Consider the following 27,860-nt stretch of genomic DNA (forward strand, 5'->3'; position numbering starts at 1 on the left):
ACACTCTGTGTTAATAACTAATGTCACAAAATAAGTTTCTCAGCTCAGGACACACAGACTGAGGGTTTGCGTTTTTAACATGTTTTTGTGTTTCAGTATGCTCCAAGCTGTGTATGAACTTCATGGAAAAACAGACCAAAAAAAAAAAAAAGAGATCACTGCAGAATTTATTGTAATGTTTCAAGGAGAAAACTGCTTTTCTTGCTTTGGCCATCCTAGGCCCTGTGGACCCCACAAAAAAAAAACAAAACCAAAAACAAACAAACAAAAAAACCACACAGATTATCTAACTTCAGTCTAGTTGCACATGGTAATTTGTGATGCTATACAAATAAGATCTAAAACCTTGTAAGCATGATGACTGGAAAATCCCTGAAGTCATCAGTTGGTGTTTAGTAAAATGGATTTTTTTTTTTAAATAAGTCTTTTGCTTGTGGAATACTCTTACATGGATCTCTCTGATTCGTTTGGACTGTGGAGTGAATGGTCTTTTCCCAAAATACAAACCTTTTACATCCTTTCAGCCCCTTCTTGAACAGTTTCTGAGATATTTTCCTCTCTCCCATTTTAGACTAAGATATTAATAGTTAATTACATGCAAATCAACTGGGAGTTTAACATTGCCATGGAGCTGACAGTGAAACAAAAGCAGTGCGGGCTGATATCTATTCTCATCCTCATCCTGTTGCTTCTGAGACTCCTGTAGCATTTCAGGCTCTTTGTTCTGAGAAACCATGCAGCATCTGAGATTCCTTTTGTTTCTCACAAGCAATGCAGGAGGGAAGGAAGCTTCACAAGTACCATTTCCACTGCTGGGGCACGCTCATAACCCGGTCCCTTTTGGTACCTCTTTCCCTCCAGAACTCCTTTTTAACCATTTTTTTTTCTCTTCCATGTTATGTCCATGTCTTTTTCATAATTCTTTTTATTTTTTTTTTCCCCTGGGACTGTTGCCTCACCTCCCAGAAGCTTTATTTTCACCAAAGATATGTTCTGTACCACCAAAATGTACATAAGTGTGGAAAAGTATAGGTGCACAGAAGAGGTACCCTTATGAAAGGAAGACACAAGGAGGCTTCCTCACACATGGCCACTACCTGGGATTGACAGCAGGGCGGAATGGCAGTCCTGCTCCAGAAGGCACCCTGTTGTTTAGGGTGGTGAAAACAGGAAGATGAGAGATGCCAGAAAACTACCCCAGCCCCAGTCCTCTCCTGCTGCAGCTAGGCTTTTCACACATGAAGTTAAATAAACAACCCTGTCCTGTGATTTGTCTGGGAGAAGGTGTAGGTTGACACCCATCACCACACCACATAATCAAGTATTTTGCAATGTGTTTGCACGCTCTCCTCAGTTACACCCTTGCAATGCAGACTTTACATTGCTGTGAAAGTGGAGGTTGGGGCAGAGTTCATATATAGCATACGTGCTCCTAGGAGTATAAGGTTTTGGAAACTTGAGCACCCACTAAGACAGCTAAAATGATGGTAATGAAAAAAAAAAAAAAAAAAAAAAGAGCAATGTGCCCAAATATCAGAGTCTAAATGCCTGTATTTAACATTGCTGATTAAAATCTCTTAACAAGAAGTTAAAGTGAAGGCACACTGAGGACTTTTACTAACAAGAACAAGGAAAAGTTAAAAACAAAACAAAACAAAAAAAGTTAGCAACAGTAGAGTACTCTTTACAGGATTTTTTTTTTTCCTGCTTACACAAGGAATTGTTCTATATGTGGGGATTTCCATTATTCATATGTAAACAAAATGTACTGGGGAGATTTATTTGGGGTATGTTGTGATACTTTGTGTATTCTGGAGATAAAGTTTCCACTCAGTGAAGATCAAAGTACTTATAAAAGTCTCCCAACCTGCAGTCCACCAGCTGACTTTCTGATCTGCCTTTGTGCTTGTTTGTTGTTGTTGTTTTCCACTGAGTCAATTCCCTGCCTTACAATAACATTGCTAAGCGACTCATTAAAGATGTGTCTGCCCTATACAGGCTCACATCATGCTGCAGAGATGCTTACAGTTTACCTTTAGCCTTGTATTACAATGGAGGAGCCCCAGTGCAACTCAAATCATAATTTCTGCTCTGTTCAGACCTAGTGATAGAAAGATCAAATGATTCAATCTCGCCTGTCACCCTGTGTACATGTGGGTGGAGAGGTATTCCAACTATATGAAGAGCTGTCACAAGCTAGTCACCTTGCATACATTAGCTGAAAGAAAGACGTGGCTTTTACAGAAGAAAATAGTTGTTGGGGCACGGGCAATGTATATACTTCATTCCTGTCTTTCTTCTTTGTAGCTGTTCCACTTGTCTCTGAGCTGGCAGTGGAAATTTTGGAAAAAGGAGAAGTGAGGTTCTGGTTGCAAGCTGAAAAACTGTCTGGCAATGCAAAGGTCAACTTTGTATTTAATGATAAGGAGATTTTTAATGGAGAGGTAAGGCTTTTCATTGCTTACAGATGTTTGCATGTTTATAACAAATGAGTATTAGTGTATCCAATATTCTTCCAACTAGTGTTCCATGCTAGTGCATTTTTGTCAGAAATAACATATGTCATCGAAAACATCACTAGGAAGATTTTGTCCATAGTTTTCAGCTCCAGCTGAATTCTACTGGATGCAGTTTATAAAGTGGAATTAAATGACTTCCTACCACGTGGTCTGTTAACTAATGGAGACCATAAGAGTTTCTGCAGTGAGGTAGTCACAGGTAAGTAACTCCTGTGGTCTTCAAGGAGTCACTGCAGTTGCCCAGATTCATCCCATGTCTTTTATCTGTGGCTTATCTACGGCCCCTGTGGTCACTTCACACATTACTATGCTGTTTGGAGGAATTTCGTACACCAAGGGCAAATTCCCAAGTGGTTGTTTCCAGTAGCAGAGCTTGTTATTTATGAAGACAGGATGTATCATGCTTTTGTTGCAATACTGATAGCAGCTAGAAGGCAGGGATAGAGCTTTTCTAGACTCCCCAGGGAAGTGGTCATGGCACTGAGCCTGCCAGTTCAAGGGGGTTTGGACAATGCTCTCATAAGTGTGTTCTGATTTTTGGGTGGTCCTTTGGGGACCCAGGAGTTGGACTTGATGATCCTTGTTGGTCCCTTCCAACTCGGGATATTCTATGATGCTTCATTCTACACAAAAAATTATATAAATATTGTCTCAGAGATGATAGTGTTCTGAAGAGATGCAAATCTAAACCTCAGTAATAAAAAAGGACACAACACTCACCATTGAACAGGATGTTCACATGCTTCCATCCTTATCAGATTTCTTATTTATTTGGTTACATCTAGCTGGAGCTAGAAATAGTAGGAATTTGACTGAAGAAAACAATCTCACCTAAAGATATGAAGCAATGTTTGCCAAATACTCTCTGATTCTGATATCTGTTAATTGTTGCTTTACTTTCCATTCCTGAAGAAATATAAAATGAAGGTGGACCAGAAGACTGGCCTTGTTGAAATGATTATGGATAAACTTGAGGACAAGGATGAAGGGACTTACACTTTCCAGCTGCAGGATGGAAAAGCAACCAATCAATCCAGCCTGGTGCTCATTGGTGATGGTAAGCTAATCTATGCTATGCAGAAGGCTGGAAAAAATTACATCAGGGTTGGTTGTCATTTTCACTTTCCACTGTTTTCTCAATGTATTTCTAAAAATTTTCATGTCACAGCACTTCCCTGCCTCAGATAAAACAGACCATGTGTGTGAACTGATAAATTTTAAGTGCCCAGAGGAAAGGGAAAGGTTTTAGAAATGTAAAATATTGCAGGCTATCATGGCTTGCTTTTCTATGGATTTTCTATGAAAATTTCCCTTGTAAAATGCCTCTTCAGCGAGGAATACACACCTGTACCTCTTTGCATTGCCACTGCTTGCCAGTTCGGCTGCCGCTCCTGTTTGCCTTCCTCCTAGGAGTGGAAAGTGGTTGCATGACAGGGGATTACACTTCTTCAGAGTGATGCGTTAAACCCCTGATGGCTGCAAGCAGCTTGGGAAGTTGGGTTAGCTGTAATCAGCTTCTGACCCTTGGAACTGTTCAGTATTAAGTTGCTGAGAGAAAATTTGACCATATCACAGGGTTCTTATTGGCCTCCAAGGGACAGAGCTGTGCCTGTACAGTACTGTACAGTACTGGACAAATAACACATGTTGTTTAACCTCATATATGTTGCTGGTTTTAATTTCTAGTATTCAAGAAGCTGCAGGATGAAGCAGAATTCCAGAGGAAAGAGTGGCACAGAAAACAAGGTGATAATAAGAACATTCATAAGAATCACATATGTGTTAGTTTGTTAAGTATGAGAATTTGTTTATATTAATATATGCTAAGTTAAAATACATGGTTTTATTCTGTTGTGTAGTTGCTTGCCTTTTGAAGGAGAAATGGAAAAAAAAAAAAAAAAAAAAAACTTTAAAATATAACAGTATTCTTGTCAAGAAAAACACATTAGCCTTTGTTTTTGTATCTTGCATACCACTGATGTAATTTTTTAAATAAAATATCTGTAATTTCAAACAGGTCCTCATTTTGTGGATAAGCTGGGATGGGAAGTTACCGATGACTGTAATGTGATGTTGAAATGTAAGGTAAGGGACAAGTTAAAGACTAAGTGCAATGTTCAGAGAAGCACTTTGTCCTACTGCTGCTTAGATGCTGAGGGAGGAAAAGGACTAAAGACAAGTCTTTGGTTTTGTATTCCCAACTGCATATTGAGTTGTGGAAGAGACTGAAAACACATGGGCTAATCATGCTGGAGTGATTGTAGATAGTCAGAGACTTGGGCAAAACTCCTTCCTGTCCAGCAAAAAGCAGCTCAAAAACTGATGAAGGAGAAGATGGTGGTGAAAAACAAATAGATTGTCCTCCTGCAGTATGATTAATAAACTCTGCTTTCTTTACAGAAATACTGTATCTGAACAAACAGCAATGTGTCGGTTACTGTGCTGGAAATAGAAAGAGAGGCCATCTGCAAAAAATCATTCAAGAAGGGAACTCTTTATAACACACTTCTTGTGTATCACCACTGGTATTCAGGGACTTGTTAGATGTGCCCGTACAGCTTCCCAGTTCAGGCATTTAAGATAGAGACTGGCACAGGAGCAGGGTAGGAGGAAGGTAACATTTGTTCTGAAGGGATAAAGAGCACCTGCCTCTGGACCGTAAATTTGTTATCCCCTGACAGCTCTCTGGTCACGTCTCTGCAGTGAGCTAGGGCTGCCGTTCAGTCCTCTGTGTCCCCCCCTTATCACAAGCAGAGGTAAAACAAATCATCCTGTGCTCTTGCTGTTTTTTTTTTTCACACAAAACACTTTGGAAAATAGCTTAAATATTTTTCTTCAGGTCTGCCATCCGTCTGTCCGTCCATCCGTCCGTCCATCCATTCATCCATCCATCCATCCACCCATTCAGGAAAACAGACCTTAATAGGAATGACGGATCCTTGTGAACTCGGGGACTGTCTGCAATGTGAGAATAATTGCAATGTGGTTTTCATCCATTTTAGGTGGCTAATATTAAGAAGGAAACACACATTGTATGGTACAAAGATGACAGGGAGATAATGGTAGATGAAGAACATGACTTTAAAGATGGTGTGTGCACTCTGCTGATATCGGAGGTGAGTGACTGTCTTTGCTAACCCTAATCTGAAGTCAGTGTTATGAATTCAAGTGAAAGATATGATCTGATATTTCAACAGAACAATCAAAATAGGAAGTGGGTTTTAAAAACGGAAAAACTCATGAGGCGTCTATATTTTAGCTAAAATAAATTTCTATCTATAACTGCTCACTCAGATTTTCAGGAAATGATGACAGTAGAGATAATAAGCATGTCGCTTCCTTTGCATGTCAGTTAACAACCGAATGAGACCACATCTCTGTTGTGACTTGCACTTAGGAAGTGCTTGTCACTTGGGCTTCCAGAGGACCGCCCTCTCAAAGTCACCCAAGAGACACACTTGAGATTTGTGGTCCCTGCCCAGCTCTGCTGCAGACACAGGGTGTGACCTGCATTAACCACTAAATCTCTTTGCTTTCCATTCCTCTGGCTGAAAAAGGGCAGAAGCCCTGTGGTGGATGGGGGCCATGATGGGGCTGTCAGGGCAGGACCTCCCAGCCAGGTCCTGACCCACCACCCCAGCCAGGAGCTGGGCACAGGAGGCACCAGGGTAACCCCAGCCCTGGGCATCGGGCACCTCCTGTAGGACAGGGATTGGGATGGTATGAGATGAGGCCGGGCCGGGCCACAAAATCTGGATTTTTCTACCATAACTGCTCTGAATACTGTTTTTACAGTTTTCTAAGAAAGACACTGGCACTTACGAAGTCATACTGAAGGATGACAGAGGAAAGGACACCAGTGAGCTCAAGCTTACGGACACAGGTCAGAGCCCCTTTCTGCATGCTCTAAGCCATGCAGCCGACAGCCTGCAAGCAAGATCGAGGCAATAAAGATAACTGCATAAGTCTCCTTCCTGTGGTTTCGTTCCTCCTGTATATAAGATCATCTCATTAGAAAAGCAGAGATTGTTTAGCACAAGTAACATTTGAATATGCCTCACTGCATGAGGATCTTGTATAATTTTGCGAGAATGTGATGACTAGTGCTGAGCAAAATGATAACACATTTCCTCAGGGGCTCACCAGTAGTTTAAGTCTGCAATTATAGAAAGAAATTACAGAGCTAGATACTTTTAAAAGATCTCACTTTTTAAAATGTTTTGTCATTACTATATTTAGAGGCTTTTCCATTCCTTGTGACCACTGCGTTTTTAAAATTTCAGTTATAGTTAAAGTTCCAAGCAAGTGGGAAAAAATCATATCCATTGCAATGTACACAGATAGGTCAGCAGTCCTACTGAATACGGTCATTTACAGGGTAAAAAAAAAAAAAAAAAAAAAAAAAAAAAGAATACAGTTCAGCTGCAGCAGTATTCATAAAGGTTAAAGTCTGGAAACTGTGGAATAACAGGTTACATTTTGGCATTACTTAGCTTTCTAATACTCTTTTTAAGGTAGGTCTCATTTCTTGTTGGACCCTACTGGGGAGAATATTTCAGAATCGGTGCTTGGCCTATGATTGACTGTGCTTGAGATGCAGACACTGAGTTTAGTCTATGGATTTTGTTTCCACAGCTTTTGCAGATCTGATGAATGAAGTATGCAGAAGGATTGGTAAGCTTTTAATTCTCTTCTGAGATGAATGACTCATTGTGACACTCAATGAATGCCTGCATGGCTGCATAAAAACATGTGGTCTTCTTGCAGCTTTATCTGCAACAGACCTGAAAATCCAGAGCACAGCTGAGGGTATCAGACTGTACTCCTTCGTCACCTATTATGTGGAGGATCTGAGAGTAGGCTGGGTACACAAGTAAGTATGCAAAAGCTTTGCAAATATCAGTGTGGTTTGTTTTTTATAGACTCAGAAAGAACCTGGGTATATGAAACAGACTAGGCACAGCTGTCTTGTCATCATCTCTCAGGGGTCTTTCTCTCATGTGAGTTAGTTTCAGTGAACTTCACCCACGAGGAACCAGTAGGAGAGTTAGGTCTTGGTGGCACGGGGCCTTCCTGCTGTTTTCATGTGAGACCGACAGTCCCACGCCATGTGCTGCTGTCAGGGCTGTGCTGCTTCAGAGGGCTTCCCACCTCCCGAATGGGATCTGCATCTTCCTCTGAACTGGTTTTGAGGGGCAACACGAGTATGATCTATGGCACTGACAAGCTCTGTTAGAGGCCTGCACATCTGGTTCAGAGATACCTGGCCTGGAGGCCTGCTTGTCTAGGAGCCATAATTCACAGGAACTGGGGCAAACGGGCACATCCTCTTCATGCATGGGTTCATGTTTTGGAGGCAAAACAAGATTGATTCAACACGTGCCTGAGGCAGTAAAATCCAGACAGGCCCTCCTGTGAGCGCTCAGAGCCTAACAAGGACAGACAGGAGAACTGAGACTCTTACAAAGCAGTTGAATACCCAGCTCCCCATAAAATTAATGGGAGTTGTGTATCCAAGTCCATGAGACAGCTTTGAATTTTCACTCAGCATAAACAGCTTGTACTGAAAAACTCAGAAAAGTAAACAACTTAGTTTATTTTAAATCTATTATTAATGTTCTTGCTGTTTCACTTCCTGTGTATATGGTAGCAGTTTGAGGTCTTCCTCTTTCTTGGCATACATTTTGATCTGGTAAAACCAGGAGACCCGAGCATTACCAAACTAGATGTGAATACGAATTGCCCTGGATTTTTTCTCTCCCTTCATTTTGTCTCTTTTTCTATACTTCTTGCTTGTCTCTCTCTTTTCTCTATTTAATTTTTAGAAGCTAATTTCATCTTGAAGCACATCAAATTGCTCTTTGACCCTCTAGCATATTCAAAGCTATCAATTGAAAGATAAAAAGAAAATGAGCAGCTTATTTGACAAATATCTTCTGCATTTTCCAGAGCAATTAACTGCTTAGCTAAGAAGCTGAAAATTGGTATTTTTCATGTGAGATGTATTTGTGTCAAGATACATTTAACTGTAAAAGCCAAGGCATAGCAGAACATGAGAAAACTTTCAAACTAGGCAAAAACCATTTGTAACAAAAGTGTTTTTCTTCAGGTACAGCCCTATGTAGTTTTGCTTTGCTCAAGCAGAAATAAACTTGTGCTAGAGAGAACACAGAAACATTTGAGGTATTACCATCAGATATCTGGGTCTTAAGTCTGTGTAATATTTCTATGACTCAGGTTCATAACCTGTCTGCAAGCTTTGAGGAGAGCTGGAAATTGAACAGAAGAAGACTGTCATGATAAGTCTGTCCCTTTGGTCTCCAGTTTAGCAATGAATTGGCTTCAAAAGCTTCAAAATATGATGGCATACTATTGCACCTTGGAAATCATTTAGTAACTGCAGGTGTTCTGAGTGACACAACAGGAACAAATCCTGTTTATATTCCAGTAAAAATGAAGGGGTGACATTGTTTTGTATTTTTCAGTGACACCCAGATTAGGTTTACAGACAGAGTGAAGACTGGTGTCACCGGGGAGCAGATCTGGCTGCAGATCAATGAGCCAACTCCTCAGGACAAAGGCAAATACACCATGGAACTCTTTGATGGTAAAACCGCACACAAAAAGACAGTGGATCTGTCTGGACAAGGTAGGCCATCCATGCTGTTAATATCACCTGCACATGGGTATGACGCTGTGGTAGGGCAGGAGCATCTCTAGCAGGATCAATCTGATACTATTTGGGTATCAGGTTAATTTTTCCCATTCCAAATATCAGCTTGCAGTTTGCCCTGGAGTTGCCTATGGAGATGTCAGCCCAGTTTCTGGGTTATCTTACAAAACCCTTGGGTTGCTGGCATTGATTGACAATTTTAGACACAAGTTGTTGCACTGAATGCCTTCTGTATCTTCCCCTTCCAAGTAATAATACTCAGAGAAGGAAGTGAGGGACAAGTTTGTTCTGTTACTTTCCTACTGTATTTCTTTGATGGATATAATAGGGCTCCTTATTCTTCAGAGATGTCAAGACTGGTCCCTTTCATCAGCACAATGAGGGAATGTTACGGGAACAGCTAAAATTAATTCAACTGACTGATGGAAGCTCTTACTCTGAGAGAGCTCTCAGAACCTACGAAGCACATTAACTACTTCTGAGTTTCTGCTTTCCATCCCCAGCATTTCCCATCCCTAACGCTTTGCTTTGGGCCTATAAGACCTGTGTAAGGATGATATACTTACAAGCATCTCTGGTTGCTCCTTCTTTACTCTATCCTCATTTTTTGAGAAAAAGTGTGAAAAGCACTTAGGAAAAATAAATCTCTGTATCATAAGCAAGTGGTCTGCAAATTGGAGTATATATGACAATCCACTGGGGTACAGGAAAAAAAACAACACAAGAACTTCAGTAGCATGTGTATATAATTTATAAAGAATTGCGTATACACATATGGAGGGTACTCAAAATTGTATTACTAATAGGGGGTTGTGATCAAAAAAAGTTTGGATGACTTTAGTGTGGTATATTTTGGGTTTCCTCCTCTGTTTTGTGAGGTAATTTCAGCCTATCATTCTCCTATCACTCTGTGTGAATTTTTGACCTTTAGTAGAAAAAAGAATTGTGTTTATGTATGCATATGTACATATAATAGTTACCATATACAAGACTGCCTTTATTAGTTGAACCACTCAGCATTTTAGGGCTTATACAGTATCACAGCATGTATCCATACTTGAATATTTCTTTAATGATGTCTACATTTTAAATTAATTTCTGCATTTTAAATGAACGCTTGTGGTGGCCTATCTTTGAACCTACCTTTAAAATCAACTTTTCTCTTTACAAAGCATTTGATGAAGCCTTTGCTGAGTTCCAGAGACTAAAGTAAGTATTATGCAATTCAAATACAGCAATGGCACCCATAAAATAATAATGGTATTTGTTTGTTTTGTGCTAGAGCTAAAAATATCGTATGAAACAAATCCTAGTCCTACAGAAGCCTGTAGGAGTTTTGCATGTGACTGCTTTGGTATAACTCTTATGTAACAGTTAGGTAATGAAGAAAAAGCAGTATTGCCAAATGACAAGAGGCATTTTCTTTTAACTGATTAAGGCAATTTAAAAGACGAGCTATTTTTCCATCACTCTAAGTAAACCTTAAATAAAATTGGATTTTCTTTTTGTTTCTTTCAACTCCAGGCAAGCTGCGATTGCAGAGAAAAGTAAGTGGGCCTTCTTTGACAGTAATCACAATAAGCTGTTTATGAGGGTTTTCTTCCTATACAGGAAAGTTGTGTGTTGGGAGAGAGAGAGGGGGCATGTATGCACATGTACATACCTGTGCGCATCCTAAAACTAGTTGACCTTACACCAAGGGAAGCAAGGAGCATGATTTAACATTTTGCACATTGCCGCTAATTTAACAATTTAATTTTACAATTTAAGAAGGGGTTACGTGGACTTTTCCAGAATAAGCTCCTGTTCCCATCATAGGGCATAACCAGAGTGAGAAAATTTGGGGGAGAAAAATATGGAGAGGGATCTGAGTTAACTCCTCACTGGATATAGACTCCAAATGGAAAGGGTTTGGGCTATGTACAGCAATCCCTGCTAGTTCCAGCTGAGGTAGCAGGAAAGGAGCAGGAACAGCCCTGCCCTGGGCAATTCATTTCTAACTCTGCATGATTCATAGAGGGCTGGCACAGGCAACATAGTCGTGCTCATTACTTCATCAAGTTGCCATTTACTCCAGAGTGTATATTTTACAGAGTATATTAGATGAGAACATGCTCTATAGTCACGTCCTTCCTCTGCCAGGCTCCACCAGGACTTACAACTAAAAAAATCCATGTTCCAGAATAGGTACCTGAAAGCCTGCATGTGATCAGCTTATTTGTTTTTATGTAAGATTCCTATGGGACTTTGAGCTTAACCTGTAGAGCAGATACCGACCTTGTTTACGTCCAGGTGCACACAAAGGGGTGGCATTTCACTGCTGTCACCAAGACTGAAGCCTGTTGTTGTTTTTAGATCAAAACCAAATCTTCAGCACTGTCTTAGCTGCCATTCATTCCTTATCAGAAACACGTTTCTGGTTTATGACACTAAAAATTTAGAGCACCAGATCTCAAAAATTCAAAATTTTTTTGTGTGTGCATGTGTAATCACAAGCAACACTGAATCAGTGGCTAAATCTGCAGGACACAGCACATGGACTTTAATTCCCTCCTGTAAGTGACTGATGCCAGCTGTTAACACTTCTTTTGCTGTGAATCAAACGTTTCTAAAGTCCAAATGGTGTGCTAAGAATGCTGAGTAATTCTGTCCTAGCGCAGATATCAGAGACAAGTTGTACATAAATAAGATAAGAAGAAAGAACTAGAGGGGAAACAGAATCTGGGACAGAGTTGATTTTGAGAGACTAAAGAAAATTATGTTCATTTCTTTTCAGACCGTGCACGGGTGCTTGGAGGTTTGCCCGATGTTGTCACCATCCAGGAAGGCAAGGTACAGTGAATTCACCAAAGCTTTACACAACAGCTGAACAGCTTGAATGCCTTTCAATGACAGCAAAATATTCACCTTTTTTTTTTAAAAAAAAGATTCCATCTTTAAAATCTGCCACATTATTTATTCATTCCCTGTCTTCTGTACATAATGCAATGGTCTTGCACAGATGGGTTTATTTATTTAGGGCAGTGTCTTTTCTTAAGCATTAGATAAAAGTGAGATGACAATGTGAGCTGAGACTAAAATTCCTTATGTAACCAGCTCTTTAAAAATTCATGCGCAGGTTTCACTGTTAGGTTTATCTATCTATCTATCTATCTATCTATCTATCTATCTGTTTATTGTAACAGGGTACCATGGAAGATTTTGATTCCCTTTTTTTCATAGGATAGTTACACATTTTGTGTCTTATGGAGTTAACTGATAGTCAGATCTGTCAAAGCTGCCTTTTAAACAGGCTAAAAGCAGTAAACCTTTCTAACTCAATTCTCTTTCAGACCAAAGGAGAAATTTTTCTCTATTTCATTGGGGTTAGTGGGAAGGAAGTCAGAGGAAGTCACTGGTATTACATCGGACTATATTAGTGGAGTTTGGCTAAAAGTTTTTTGTAAGGCAGTCACAGGGGAACACAGCCATGTCACTGCTCAAGCACAGGACAGACATCCCAGGAAGTCAGTTCATAATCTTGTAACCTTTTCCCAGCACTCTGCTTCTACAAGCCGCAGCAAAGTAGCACTGAGACCAAAAGCATCTGCTCTTCACCTCCCTCTGGTCAGCCATAAGCCACTTCCTTTTCAAAGTGTGGGCGAACACTGAAATGAGACATTTGAATGTAGTTGAAAAGCTGTAACAGGATAACTACAGTAAGACAGCTTCTTGATATTTCCATTTTTTTTCTGGTAGTGGGTCAGCTGGGTTAGAGGTACTTGGTTATAAACTGAGCAGAAGCATTAAAAATCTAAAAGCTTGACAATGCAAGACAACAAACATAGCCACCAGATAGTGGGTTGCAGCAGTTCAGGGAAAATTAAGCATCTTGACATTACAAAATGGAATAACATTTGATTAAACTTTTCATTAAAGGATTTAGTGGCTCATGGAATGATGTAAAAATAAGCAGCATTCATACAAGTATTGTAACTGTAGGCAGAGGACAGAAAGAAATAGAACGAATTTGCAGAATTTCAGACAATATCATTTCTGCTTGAATATGAGATTCTCATACAGGTTTGGCAGGGGATAAATTTGGGTGATTATTATCAGGTTAAAGCTGACAAAAGAGAGTTGAAGTCGAGTATAAGCTCACTAAAGCAAATTGTGTAGTTTACAACAAAAGCAGTTCATAAAAAAAAATGAGTTGCAAAATCTTACCCAGACACACATTGTCCTTGACAGCAAGGACATTTGTGATGTTTGAATAAGCGACTGGAAAACTCCCAGAACTTGAGACAAATATCGTTGACCTTATGTGTCTGGATTCTGTAGATGATCTTTTTGAGAAACAGAGTAGGGCAGAGAGCATTCAGGGAAAGCACTGTGTGTTTGGGTGTTGTTGGCTCATCTGCCTACTGCTTGCATATATGCTGGAGAGAGGGGGAGGGTGGTTTTCTGTACCTGGTGTGTAATCCATGCAAATTGCACAATCAGCAAGGATTTTGAATATGAGTAAATGAGGTAGTCGAGAACTGGCAATTGCAAGTTTTGGTTCTGAATACAAGTGCAGCCATAACTGGATCTCAAACTTAAACTTAACACTGCGATTGCGATGCTATTGACTGGCTTTTTACACATGAGCTGAAGGATATGTGTGGGAATACATGAGCCAGCACTTACCTAGTGTTAATCAAACAGTGCTACAGATGGCCTAAGAGGCTTCCACTGATAGACATAAAAGCTCTTCAGCATTGGGTTATAATTGGAAAAGGCTAAGTGTCAGTTCATATTAGGGAAGTTCATATCAGACAAAACTAGCATAAGTTTTGCATACAGATGGCCAATTTAACCTAAGTAGTTGTTTTAACAAAAGTAAGGGGTTTTATTTTTCAAAGGAGACATTGGATCCTGGCAGACAGGCACTTTCAGACCTAGAAGCGACATGTTACATCCTCCTGCCCACCAGCTCCCCCTGTTCTCCCCTTCTGCCAGGGTTGGTGCCCTTATAGGTAGGCTGGAAGAAGGAGCATGTTCCCATAACTTAGCTGCTTTAATTAATACCCTGGCATCTTAGTCCAAACTGCCCATAAATGTGAGTATGTGATAATATGCAGGTGAAATGGCAATACTTGAAATACAACACATTTTCCTCTCCCATCTGCAATACCCTACTCATGCTAATCTGCAGTGAAATGCAGAGAAGTCAAGCAGAGACACAAAGGGTCTGGACTTGCAGCACCTGGTTGCTCCAAGTGCACGGGCATCAGTGTCCCAGCTGCAGATTTATGATGTGAACTTCTGTATGGAGCTTTGAAATACAGAGATGTGGTTGAAAGAAGTGAGGTTTACTCATGCAGGGTTTTTCAGATAGATCAGATTTCCTGATAGATGCCATTTACTCACTGTAACATCTAGACATGTTTCTAGTCCACCCTCCACCCCCTTCTTTTTTTCCCCACTGGACAATCATTAGAGCCAGACAACTACTGGAAAAGATGGATTACTTTGGAGGGGAAAAGTGCCTCTTACCCTTAGCAGGACAGAACACACTTTGTTACTGGGATAGGTATTTCAGGATAAATACTGCATTATAATCAGGGTTTTCTGCGAGTAGTACAGGCATGAATACATGAGCAAGAACTATAACCTGCCCAAAGAACAGAAAATCTGAAGCAGACAGGTACAGTCACAGAGGGTAACCACTTCTGCTTGGCTAAGGCTCCATAATCATGGAACTGTCTTCCAGAAAACTTTGGCATGACCAGAGATCTTGCCATCAACATAGTGGATTAGAAGATACATCTCTACACACTAATAGCCGGAAAATTAACAAGAGTTGGGAACATAAAGAGGAGCACAGATGTCAAGCCGGAGCTAGTGATGCAAGGTTAAGCCAAATGTGGCTATTTTGATGAATGATTTAGAAGAAAAAAGTCATTGTTGATGCTGTATTCCTTTGAATTAAGGAGTACTGCACCACTTCAAACACCTGAGGTTTGAATGATGCCCCTATTAGAGCAGCCCAGACAAGGACATGAGCTTATTATCATCTTGGAGTGGTAGATGAGGTAATTTAGTGATGACCTCTTGCTTGCTAGAAAACCAGAACACATTAAAGAAATACTGAATGCTATAAGGGACACGTGCAATTCTTGGCTGAGACCAAGGCAGAGGACATGTTTGCACTGATAGTGTTAAGGAAAAGGGGGAAATGTAAAACCACTTGTTTTCCCCATCTTTTTGAAAAGATGAACTGATATGGTCAAAACCACATTCTTACCAGTGGGCTACAGGAGAAGGCATCCATAATCCCCAAGTTGTCATCAACTGTAGGTGCTGCAGGAAATCAGATAGGGGCCATTTCCACCAGGCTTTCACCACCCCACACCCAGTATGTGTCTTTCCTTCAGTACCAAGATATATGTGTTGGTGGTGGTTGGGGGGGAAACTTCACCCTCCCTTTTGTTTTCATTCTGTTCTTTAGGATTTGGGATTTCTGTGATTATGATTTTTGTTCTCAGAAGTACAATGCCTTTCTGACATGACAATATATAGGGTCACAATGTGATTCTCCTCAGTTGCCTCTATTTTTGATGTATTTTTATCAAAAGCCTTTAAAAAATGGACAAGAAACTTGATTTCAGTCAAGCAGAACCTTGTCCATTCCTTATGTACCACTGAAGACCATTTTCTCTGTAGTATATTTTTCAAATTTTGCTAGAGAAAAAGTTAGATTTCTCTCTGAGGAATATTTTCAGTTTGGAGCAATGTACTATTTAGTACTTAGACATAAATCAATTCCTTACTAAATAAAGGTCAGAGAAAGGTGTATGTACACTAAAGATTCATGTGAATATGTTTTACATTTGACTTTCTATGTGATGTTCACTGTTGCAAACTCTTTGAGAAGATTCCTACAGCATTGTGAGTGGAGGAAGGGATAACAGCATCCCTTGTGATGTCCATATGTAACACATATACCTCAGTTGACAACAGCAAAAAAAAAAAAAAAAAAGAGACCCAAACATTGTATGCACCTTAGATGTGCCAGCCTGCAGAATCTATTAAATGGCTAGTGATCTCTCCAACAACTGACTTGATAATGAAGATGCTTCCTTCAGTCTGTTTGGACTTAGGAAGCTTACTAACATCGAAGGGATATACTTACATGAGCACTGAAGAAACAGTAAAGTCTGTTTTGATTTCAGTTAAAAATAGTTTTATAGGACTGCATAAAACAAATTAAGGTAGTTGAAAGAGCTGTCAGGGCATGGTTTAAAAAGATCCTAAATTAAACAAAATATTCCAGGGACACTTCGCCCTTAGTCATTATTTCCAAAAGGAAGACAGGCTTTATTTGCTTCTGTGGCAAATACGTAGTGAGCTTAACCTGAACAAATCCATCTAATAGATCCTCAAATTCATATTTTGGGTCTACCACAAAAATGCAGCTGATATCTGGTTTTGTATTAAACATTATGCATGGAGAAAATCCCAGTAATCATTATTAGAGCAGAGAAGAAGGTCCATAAAATATTGAAAAGGTCGTAATGGAGTTTTTGAATTAACTGAGTTCTTTTTCTTTACGATACAGAAGACTGTGACAAAAACTATTGATCACTGATGATGACATGTATCCATTTCCTAAAAGCAGGAAGCTAAATGGGAGGAGGTGGAACATTTGGAGAATTGTGCATCAGAAAACACAGCAAGTATTTATTGACTCTTACATATAATCCTTTCATACTTTTTTCTGTAGGCACTCAATCTGTCTTGCACTGTCTGGGGAGATCCTACCCCAGAGGTCTCATGGCTGAAGAATGAAAAATCATTTGTATCGGATGCTAACTGCATCCTGAAATTTGAATCTGGAAAGAACGTCAACTTCACCATTTCTTCTGTGTCCACACTCGACTCTGGGAAGTACAGCCTCGTGGTGAAGAACAAGTATGGCACAGAGACCAGTGATGTCACTGTAAGTGTGTTCATACCAGAGGAAGAGCAAGAAAATAAGAAGGAAGATAAGAAAACGAAAGCATGAATTTAAGACTAGGAAACAGAAGTATGGGGGAGGTTTTGGATGACAATGCTGACATAATGTGTGTGTGTAAATGGCTTACTGTTTTAGCAGGTAGCCTTGAATTTTTCCATTCATTTCATTTGTGTTTCTAAAGCCCTTAATTGTGCCAGGGAAAATAGTGCATCTCCTAAGTATTTTCTCACTGCTAACTTCACAGAACCTTGTTGTGCCATCCTCTCACCCCAGCCAAATGCATGCTGGCTGTAAACACTGGTCTGCAATTTGACCCCCTTCCTGGGGCACTTGACCACACAACACAAAAGAAAAGGGTGACAAAGGATTTGAGTGGAGGCAACTGATGAGGCAGATGGAAAGATAAAAAAAGATCAAGGCATTTCTCAGCTGCAGTTTAGATTTGTTCCAACTTTGGTAAAGTAGCATAGATGGAATGTGTTAAGAGAATTCAAACCTTGGAGAAGTTAGTGCTGGTTTTCGTCTACATTAAGGCCCCCTTGTATTGCTGTGTTACTTTAGAGAGGCCTTAATATGGGTGTAATTTACATCCATAAATATTGTTTAATCTGCCCAATTGGGGTAAAAGTACTGTAATATAAATGAAAACGAAGACTTAGGAGGCTAGAATACTACTAATGTCTGCATGTGTCTACAAATATGAATGAACTCTCCTCTATGTTCACAAATAAATGGGATTCACTTCTTTCATTCTGTCATGAGTTTGTTTCACTGTGTCATGTTTTACTGGTCACGGCTGTCCTGGTTGTTCACATTATCTTATTATCTTAACCTTTTCACCACTTTATTTACCTCTAGCTTCACTTTAGATCCATGTTAATCTTCACTTTACTTGTCACTGCAAAATCCCTGATGGCATCACTTCACATTTCTCAGTCCAGACCTTCACTGCTTCACATCTCAGCTCACAAAGGTATTTTTGCCAGTTGAGGCACAGGAGTAGTCTCATGCAGTTCAAAGGGCCTGATCGTGAATTTTGACTGAAGGGTGGTAGGTAAGTATGTTGTTAGACTGAGACCCTAGTTAATTTCATCCACATTTAACACTGAAGATCAGAAATAACATATTTCTTTAAGATCCTTTGAGGGTACAAAAATAATCTTTACTGGAACTGAGAAAAAAAAAAAATATATTTTTTTTTTCAGATAAAAATATTTAAGAACCTTTCATCCAGATCCAAAAATATTTCAGAACCATTTGTCCAGATCCTGAACACACTTCTATAGATTAAAAAATCCTTGTCAGCCATTTTACAACAATGCCACTGATTATTAGCTGAGGAATAGCAACAGAATGCATATATATTTCCATCCTGTTGGACATATTTGATATGATATTATGCCATCCTAATAATTCTTTTCAGAACTGATCTCGCAGCAGCACAGTGATTTTTCACATCAAAATCTAAAGAACAATTGTATATATTTCCAGTGTTCTGTGTAAGGATGATCTGTGCGCATCCTTTACATACTTCCTCATCATTTTTAACCATGGTGGCTGCAGAAACAGTGCTGTTTCCCAGGCACTCATTTTGCTGCAGTATTGGCATTTCTGTGAGGAATACACAGTGCTGTGTAAGTGCTGTGCAGCTAATGCTGACTTAAATCCTTGCCATCTGAGGTTTACTGTCAACTACAGCTAATGTTAAAGGCCAAGTGGGTGCATGAGGGAATTCTTAATGTCTAGTACGTGGAGAATTAAGTGCTGGTTTGCTGGCATTGTGTTTAAAGGTCTTTGTCTTCAAAAAAAAAAAATTGGAGTATAGAAACTAATAACGATATTAATAATTCAAAAAAATATATCCAGATTTAATTCAGATTTATAACATATCAAAACATTTTAGCATGTGCTTAATGTTATCCATGAAAAGTACCACTGGGACATGGTAGGTTTATCTGGTATACATCTTTTTTCTTCCAGAATGGTTTTCACATCAGTTATTTTTAACATGAAATTACATAAAGCTACCATGTTTTCAGCATCTCACATAAACAGTAAATGTGTTCAGTCATCACATGGCCTTATCTACTAAAATATTTTAAACTCAAATATTTAATTTTATTTAATAATATTTATTGGGATTACTGCAATCTTAAGTGTGCAATTATGGACAGTAATCAATCACAATCTCAGTTAAAAAAAATCAGACTATTTAGTTACACAGCTGTGTTTCAGACAACGTAAAATAGTTTGATTATTATATTTCAAAATATTAGCAGGAGAATATCTGTAATTTGAGATACATCAAGCTTCCTGAGTTTAGAGAAGAAATGTCAAATTATTTGATAATTTCTCTTAGTATAATATGAGGCCAGCCCAGGGGTGATAAGCAGGTCATTTCATCCTCGACTCAGAACATTATGCTATGTAAAAGCAACAACATTACATCTCTTGTCCATCTTCCCAAGTGAAAACAAGAATCTAACTTGCTCCTTGCAAGTCCTGGTAGCTGATGTTTATTATTTAGCGTTAGCATAATTTAAATGATAATTGCATTTTGGCAGCAGCTTATTTCTACTATTGCATCTTCAAAAATCTGTCCTGCTGCCTCCATCCATTTGGCAGAATGGCAAATTCCATTTGGCAAGGGAATATAAGAAGTGGGTCATCTCCCAGATAAGAATCAGGATTCTGCTTCTCTTTGGTTCAGAAGACGTATGTGCCCTGAAAATTCAAGGAGTAGTTTCTAAACATATTGCTGCCAGGGACTCAGTCCCCATCTCTCGCTTGTGCATTTTCTGTTCTTGCTTTGCTTCAGGTGATTGTGATTTCTGTGTCAGGCCAGACTGACATGGCTAAGCATGCTGCTAGTGTCCAAGGACAAAGTCAGAATAACGTAACTCTATCTAAAAAGAAAAAGGCAACTACAGCAAGCAAACAACATAAGGAAGGGGAGAAGAAAGGTAAGAGTGCTTTCACCTTTATGACAGCTGCTCCAATGGAAAAAAAATGTTGAACATTATGCAGATAGTAGTCTGTACTGATCATCACCTCACAGGTCCCAAAGAAACAAATTTACTGTATGCATGTGACAACAAATGCAAAGTATGAATTGCCAGGTTAAACCTCAGTGAGATTTAAGTCCCCATCCCACCGAGCTACCAGTTCTCACCTTGGCTCACTTGACTGATAGAAGTTTTTTAAGCCATAATGTTACTGCCCAATTGCTGAATGCAGAGGAAATATTTCCTAAGCATATGTACATATACAGATTGAATTATTTTTGCCAGCTAGACATTTGACACTTGCAAAAAAAAAAAAAAAATATATATATAGGCTAGGTAAATGCCAAAGTGTTTTAGAAAACTCTGACCATATGGGTATTTGAGATCAATAAATTATTCTCTCTTCATTTTAAGTCCATATTGAATGTTGAAGTCGGAATTATAATCAACCATATTTCCATCCAGTCTAGAGAAAGGGTGGAAAATGAAAAGCCCTCTGGTGATTCAGCATTCTTGTGTATTACAGATTTTTTCTCTTTGGTTAGACTCTTTTTTTATATAATTGCTACTTGGACATTGATTTATTCTTCACAGCTACATTTCCCTTATGTAGGGCATTTTAGATCCAAATAAGCCTTAAATTCCAACATTATCAGAATATATATTTTATATGCTTTTGCCCAAGTATTTTTTGTTTTTATACATTTGTACAAACAAAATGTTTGTAAAAATGTTATATCATTGCTGACAGACCATTTTATAATCTTACTCCTCCTGTTTTGGTTCCTAAGGCAAGAAGTAGTAATTAACAGCATTTCTTTCCTCTCTTGCCTTGCTGCTATGGGTAACTTGGACATTTCTGAGCAGTTGTGTAAATGAGATGCCTTACGTAAGAAACAATTATTTGTGCATGTAAATGTTTTGCAGGCTCTATCCCTTAACTTATTTAATTAGAGATCATAAATATTTGGCCTTGTTGTTGGTTCTGTGAAAAGTAGTAGCGTCTGTGATACTGAATCTCTTTGAATGGGTATAAGAAGAGGAAAATAACATAATAAGGTCATAACCAGTGCTAAATGAAAATCTAGCTCTGCATTCCTCCATGTTGCCAACTATAGTAAATACAAAGGAAATTTTATTACTTCTCCTAAATCAGATTTTATTAAGCCACATGTAGATGAAATTATTGCCACAGAAGAGACACCTGACCCAAAAGGAATCCCCACAGTGGAGAAAAAAAAGGATGCAAAGAGCAACCAGCACCCAGCAAAGAAGACTGATGAAAAGGCTGCAGCAGCAGAAACGGTTCCTTAGCCCACAGAAGGCCTGGAAACAGGGAAAGAAACCACTGGGAAAAAAAAAAAAAAAAGCCTCGAGTTAAATCCAATGTTCTTGAATGAAAAGTATGATCTTGCTGTGATCTTACTATGTACTAATACATTTTAGCTGAGTTTTCATGGGTGGTAGGCTAGCCATAGTACTTTAACACCAAAGTTTGTGTTTATTTTTATATGATTTGTGATACTTCGTAACTTTAAATGCACAGTAGGCATCCACTTAGGTCTCAGTATCAGAGTGGTTGTATTGCAGACCTTTCTAAGCACCTTGATAATGCCCCATGTACTGGCAAGGTGATTCTAATTGCTAGAAAATGTCCATGATAAACAGAGGTTGTTAGAATGAATCCTGTCCAGTAAATAACTGACTTTACTGCCCTGTAAAAGAATGTCGATATCAGTTTTGTGGATCTGTTAATACTCGTAGGCCAACATAGCTTGAGGCAGGCCCCATTTCCTTTCTCAAAGAAACCGTACATATGGTTCTTTTCATGACACGTGGGCTGCACTTTTCACCGTGACCACTGAAGCCACAGGGGAAGATCTTCAGAAGCAGAACCATCTCCTACAGCCACAGGGAGGCCACAGGTAGGTTTTCATTCAGTTCAGGTTTCTCCCATCCACATCTCTTTCATCAGATGGACGATGTTTGGTATTTCTTACCACTGAGATTCACATGACTGCTTTCCAGTCCTTTCCACTTCCTTAATTCCCTCCCTGCCTTGGTGAAGTACTGTGGGTATAGCACTAACCCATAAAGCATCAACTGCCCCAAATGCACATTTCTCTACACCATTTTTGCTACTGAAATCATATTTCTGCTTCCAAAGCCTGCCAGACCCACTGTCCTCCTTCCCCCCAGTGACTCAGCCCAACACCAAAGCAGTTAACCACCTCTTCTTCTCCTCCCTGGGGTCAGGCCCAGTGGCTTCCTATGAACCACAGGAGTCAGCTACATTTAAGCCTACATATATATAGCCCACACAGCCTTTGTGTGTGGCTACGTATAAGCCAAGAATCTCTGCTTTAAGTCATTACTGTGTTCATGCACACATTTATTTAGTGAGGATGTAAGAAAATGCAGCCTGTGGATGCTCAGATATGTTGGAGGACAGAGTTCGAGCTGAAAGATCAATAAAGCAAAGGCCAGAATTTCTTTTGTTAATATGCAACCTGAATTCAACTTCTAAGTCACCAGAAGTTATTAAGTACAAGAAATAAAACTATTGTAATTAATAGGAAAATATTTTTATTGATTTCAATTCTTGGAAGGCTCAGTCATATTATATTGGCTATCTCCAGATGTATTGCTGATGGAAGGTTGCTAAACCCTGGTGATACTTCTAGGGTGTTAGATCTACGACAGAAGTGGATATACTGAAAACATGAGAAATACCAGTTCCTAGTCCATTTTTATCGAATTGTTAGTGTGAAAAACAAAGAATCTTATATTGGCTTATATTGGCTAAATCTTATATTGGCTAAATATTGACTGCTACACCCTCCCCCCCCCCCCCAAAAAAAAAAACCAACAAAAAAAAGCAAAAAACAAACAAAACCAAACAAACAAAAAAAAAGTAGTAGAAACTTAAAATCCAGTACAATTAAAATGATCCTATTAGACTTGGCTACTGTTTAACACAGAGCTTTATTCGCTATTACATTGCATCTTGTTCTTCATCTATGTATCATAGTTTAAATTAGCAAAAGACTGGAGCAGCATGGCAGGGAACTACCCAAGTGTAGGTCTCGTACAGGAAGGCGCATTTCCAAGCTAGGAGACATTTTAAATGAGACCCTTACGTGCATGTAGGTGCTCATGCAGTTGTTACAGAAGTTGATAAATATCTACAGATGTATGATTACATCACGCTGCCAGAGAGTTACAGTCTGGCCTTTCAAAATGTTTCCCAGCTGCAGGTTGTTTCACATGACTCTTAACTTTCTTTGCCATGGTTATTATTTCAACTTGATTTACCTAACTAAGAATCCATCACTTCTTACAGTCCTTTTGGGTTGCAAGTCTGTCTCTCTCTCACACAGCCATCAATGGCAGTGTATAAGTTATAAATAGAACAGATTCTACCACTCAGAGCCTGATGCAATTCCTGTAGAATTCCTGCCAGGGCTTTTTTCATGTGTTTTAATGGAAAACAAGCCAGAACTTAGAAGAACACTCAAACAGTCCCAAACCTCAGATAATGAAGCCCACTTTACTCCCTGTGAAGCCAAGGGTGGATCCTTTTGCTCTTATTTTAGCAGAATCAGGTCTTAGCTTTTTGTTGAAAGAAAAGTCAGAATTCTCCTGATATTTCAATTCATTTTTTTTTTTACTCTAAATAAAAAGGGATCAGAAGGTGGTTTGATTTTTTTTTTTTTTTTTTTTTAATTTGGATGGTTCCTCAAAAAGCTGGAAATGCAGTCACAATAATATTGTTCTACTGGAAAATATTTTCTAGGCAGAAGTATAGTGCTGTTATGCATGGTAATTGAAATACATAAATAAATATTGCAAAGATAAAAAAAAAAACTTTAAAATTTTCATGTTTATTATTTAAGCTGTAGATGTTCACAAGTGTAAACAAAACATTGATATTAAATATTCATATTAAATATTAACAGAATTGTTGAATATATGCTTGATGAAATTTTTCTTGCAACCTAAGTGTAAAATTTACATTCTATTCTCCTTGATAATTATGAAAATCGTTTCGATCTGTGTCCCTTACATACCAATAGAATGCAAATAATTTCTGAAGAAACAGAATTGCCTATCAAACACACAGAACCATTTGACTATATTTAAAATCAGACACTGGCTGCAATATTTAACTGAAATCCCACTTCTGGATCAAGTATTGTCACCAGTATATTCCATTCCAGAACTCTGGAACATACTGGAATACCAGAATATACTGCAATGCTCTGGAATACCCTTTATATTCCAATTGAGGAGTGTATTATAAATTCATATTTTTTCATTATTTAAGTGTGGGAAAGTGTTGCATATGAGCTATATTATCTAATCACCTTCCAAAATTATAAAGTGTGTATTTCAAAGATTAAAGATGTTAAAGACAGGCTTTGTGTAGCACCAAAGTAAAGGCATTGTGTTTCCATGTGTTCCTGACTTCTTCTGAGAATTATCTCTGGATTTGTTGCCAGTTATTGAGGAAGATCTGTCAGTGGCCTGAGACTGATAAACCATATTTTGATAACATGTAAAGCAGTAATATTTGAGGCAGCTAACTGCAAAATGAGATCATCCTTAAACTAATTAGTCTAGGGTGGACCTCCGCTCTGTATCTTTGGAAACAAATATAAAGGGAATGCATGAACAATATTTCATTTAAACTGCGCTTGCACTGACTGACACCTGAAACAAATCTTTCCATGCAGCAAGTTTTCCAGTGTTGCTAAAAGGAGAGTAAGTTTTAAGAACTGAAGCAAAATGTTGGCCAGAGGAAAGGGCAACAGAAGCTGTAAAGTGAAAAACATTAGAGAAACTCTGTTCCACAAGGGCTTCTGGAGATGAAGGTGAGAGGGACAGTGAGGGGAAGAGACTGATAGCAAGGGGAGGAAGGAAAACACCAGATTCATCTGCAACTGCATTCTGCTGACTTTTCTCCTTGTCTCACTTCCTATTTCATTTTGTGGGATGCCTTTCCTGTAATCTTCCTCCTTCTGCACATTTTCAAATGCAACATCTTTTCTCTTTCCCCAGCCTTCATCTCCTGCCACCCATCCTATCTGCTACAGTCAGTTCCATTTACTGTGCATCACTCACACTAACAATAGTAGAATACAAACTCCTACTTAATTAGGCTGTGATTTTGGCACAGATAAGGATTTCTATCATGTCCATATCAGAAGATGGTTTGTGAAACACCTGCCAATGATTGACAAAGAATGGAGAAATGTTGCTCACGTGAGACTTGAGCTGAGTGTGCTGACAGCCAAATAGCCCAAACCAGCAAACAAGCCCATCAAGTACAGTGGGACTGTTGGTGTGATTAAATATTCCAGTGGCTCAGGTGGCTGGTAGAGCCCTGATGGGGAAAAACAAGAGCAACGTTTGTGGTGAAATGGCAAAATAAGCATAAATGACATGGCCTGGAGGCCTTGGTTTAACTACCGGTGAGTTATGGTTCAACAAGGACTGCAAATCACACACAGATACAGATATAGCGAGATCCTATCTACACCAGTACGTGTGGAACCCCATGCAGCTAGAACGGAAACAAATCTCACTTAATACAGCTGCAGAAAACGAAAGCCATCTTTACAGCTTGATTTTAATTTTCTGTGTTTAAGTGCAAAAGAGTAGAGAACATAAAAGGAAAATAATGAAGGCTGTCTACTCCAGACCTTCTGGTTGTCTGGAGATGATGATTTTGGAATGGAAAAGATTACCTAAGGGGAAAACGTTGTGTTTTCGAATGAATACCCCTTTAATCAGAAGCTCCTTCTCCAGGTCTGAAATACAAAAGCATGACTTACCAATTTGCTACCCCTTTTCAAGTTAAGATTTTTCTGTCAGCTAAGAAGCTGGCCTGCTTTTGGATTAGGCTTAATTTTATAATAGGATCTGGCTTAAATTTGATATTTGAGGACATGCCATAAATTTAGCCTCCTACCTCTTACCTCCCTGCAAACTGTTCTGGCTGGTGTTGGAAAGGAGAACCCCCTCAGCTGAGAAATCACTTGCTGTTATGACTGGCAAAGATAAGATCACGGAAACAAAAATGAAAATATTGTTAGAGCAACTTCTGATGCAGTTACCCTCAGAAACTGAGGAACTAGCACGCAAAATAAGGAACACAGTAAAGATTGGAAATGCCCTATTATGGATGCTTTGCCTTTTTAGCTGAAGCACAGACTATGTGTTTGTGGCAGATGTTATGCTAAGATGGCTAGGTTATTATGACTCCATTATAAAATGGGAGGCATCTTTAGAAAACTGCTGCAGCTGAAGCATGCTTGCACTGAAGGGTGGAAAATTGCTCCATTAATCTGTGTTGCGTCCTCATACCCAGCGCCCTAGAAAGTGTTCCAAAGCTGGCTCTGAATTTACAACATAATCAAAACGGACAGGTGCGAAATCTGCCCTTTCGTTCTTTTTACCTATGTGTATATAATATATAGTCACTCTACCCATGTAATTCAGTGTTTGTGTCCTCTTCCAAGGACTGCTTGCTTTACAAAAACACACCGCATGTCTTGCAGGGATAGACATTTAGTTCCATGCACGAAGGGATTTAAATACATTATTTGCAAATAAGCAAACTCTCTATAAATTTTTTACACAGCTTGCACCAGGAGGTACAGATGAATACAAGGATCGTCTTATCTGTTTGTAGGACTGGTACAAAAGATTTTCGAGGAGGCTCTCTCAGCTGCACTGAGTGGTTTGTTAATCAGCCTGTTTGCTTATGTGACAGCCATGCAGAATGGGTGTGAGAGCATGGAACGGCTCCAACACCAAGGTGGGAGCAAAGCAAACACCTAGTCAACAGACTGGCAGGTGAAAAAGTCACTGGTAAGCAAATAAAAGTACACTAAAATAAAGAGGCAACAACGGATAGTGATAACACTAAAATCATGTTTGGAAGACCTGAGCTTTATTTCCAACCATGCTGCTTCTCTCTTCTCTTGTTTATACTGCAGATTGTTTGGGGTGAGATTACCCTGTTTTAGTACAGTTTGGGGTGAGATTATCCTGTTTTAGTGTATGTATCAGTACCAAGTGGGCCTCTGGGCTATACTTGGAATCAAATAATCATAATCAAGGCAAACTCCCTCAACAGCAGCGTAAATGACAAAACACATGGGCCAAGCAGCTGCGGACCTGAAATACCCACTTGACCTGCTGGACACATTTGGATTTGGCAATTTTTGGCAACTAAATAAGCCACCTGCAGCCCTCCCCGGGTACCACGCCACCTTTCCACAGAGGGATGCAGCGGGAGATGCGCGAAGCTACCAACACCCCCCTCCACCCCAAAAAGCCGTGTTTCTCGTGAAAACCCCCCGTCACGAGGGGCTAGCAGCGGGATATAGCAGTAAAAGACCCTGAGGAAGGGGTGCGAGGAACTGTGGCTGTAGGACACGCCGAGTTAGGGACCCCGCCCGCTACAACGCCCCGGCCACACAACATGGCGGCCGCCCCACAACACTTGGGGCAACAGCCACCACGCACCCGCCGCCGGCCCCGCCCACCCCCCGTGCGGTCACGTGGCGAGGCGGGGCCGCGCCGCGCCGCTGAGGTGGCGCGCGCGCCCACGTCCGCCTTGCCCACAGCGAGCGGAGCGGGCGGGCGGGTGCACGCGCACGCGATCCAGCGTG

At 39.6% G+C, this 27,860-nt stretch overlaps 1 protein-coding gene across 1 annotated transcript in view; it reads left to right on the top strand.

The window, feature by feature from the left end:
- The window catches only part of MYOM1 (myomesin 1), a 72,112-nt gene extending 50,620 nt beyond the window's left edge, over positions 1-21,492 (top strand). Inside the window, exons 25-39 of the mRNA XM_032182594.1 lie at positions 2,308-2,444; positions 3,432-3,576; positions 4,206-4,265; positions 4,537-4,604; positions 5,522-5,635; positions 6,315-6,402; positions 7,155-7,193; positions 7,287-7,392; positions 9,005-9,168; positions 10,365-10,401; positions 10,717-10,739; positions 11,969-12,024; positions 16,940-17,155; positions 19,992-20,136; positions 21,335-21,492. Coding sequence (XP_032038485.1) covers positions 2,308-2,444; positions 3,432-3,576; positions 4,206-4,265; positions 4,537-4,604; positions 5,522-5,635; positions 6,315-6,402; positions 7,155-7,193; positions 7,287-7,392; positions 9,005-9,168; positions 10,365-10,401; positions 10,717-10,739; positions 11,969-12,024; positions 16,940-17,155; positions 19,992-20,136; positions 21,335-21,492 — 1,556 coding nt within the window. The remainder of the gene's footprint in view (positions 1-2,307; positions 2,445-3,431; positions 3,577-4,205; positions 4,266-4,536; positions 4,605-5,521; positions 5,636-6,314; positions 6,403-7,154; positions 7,194-7,286; positions 7,393-9,004; positions 9,169-10,364; positions 10,402-10,716; positions 10,740-11,968; positions 12,025-16,939; positions 17,156-19,991; positions 20,137-21,334) is intronic.
- Positions 21,493-27,860: the final 6,368 nt, after the last annotated feature.

The sequence above is a fragment of the Aythya fuligula genome, chromosome 2 (genome assembly GCF_009819795.1).
Source record: "Aythya fuligula isolate bAytFul2 chromosome 2, bAytFul2.pri, whole genome shotgun sequence".
NCBI lineage: Eukaryota > Metazoa > Chordata > Aves > Anseriformes > Anatidae > Aythya > Aythya fuligula.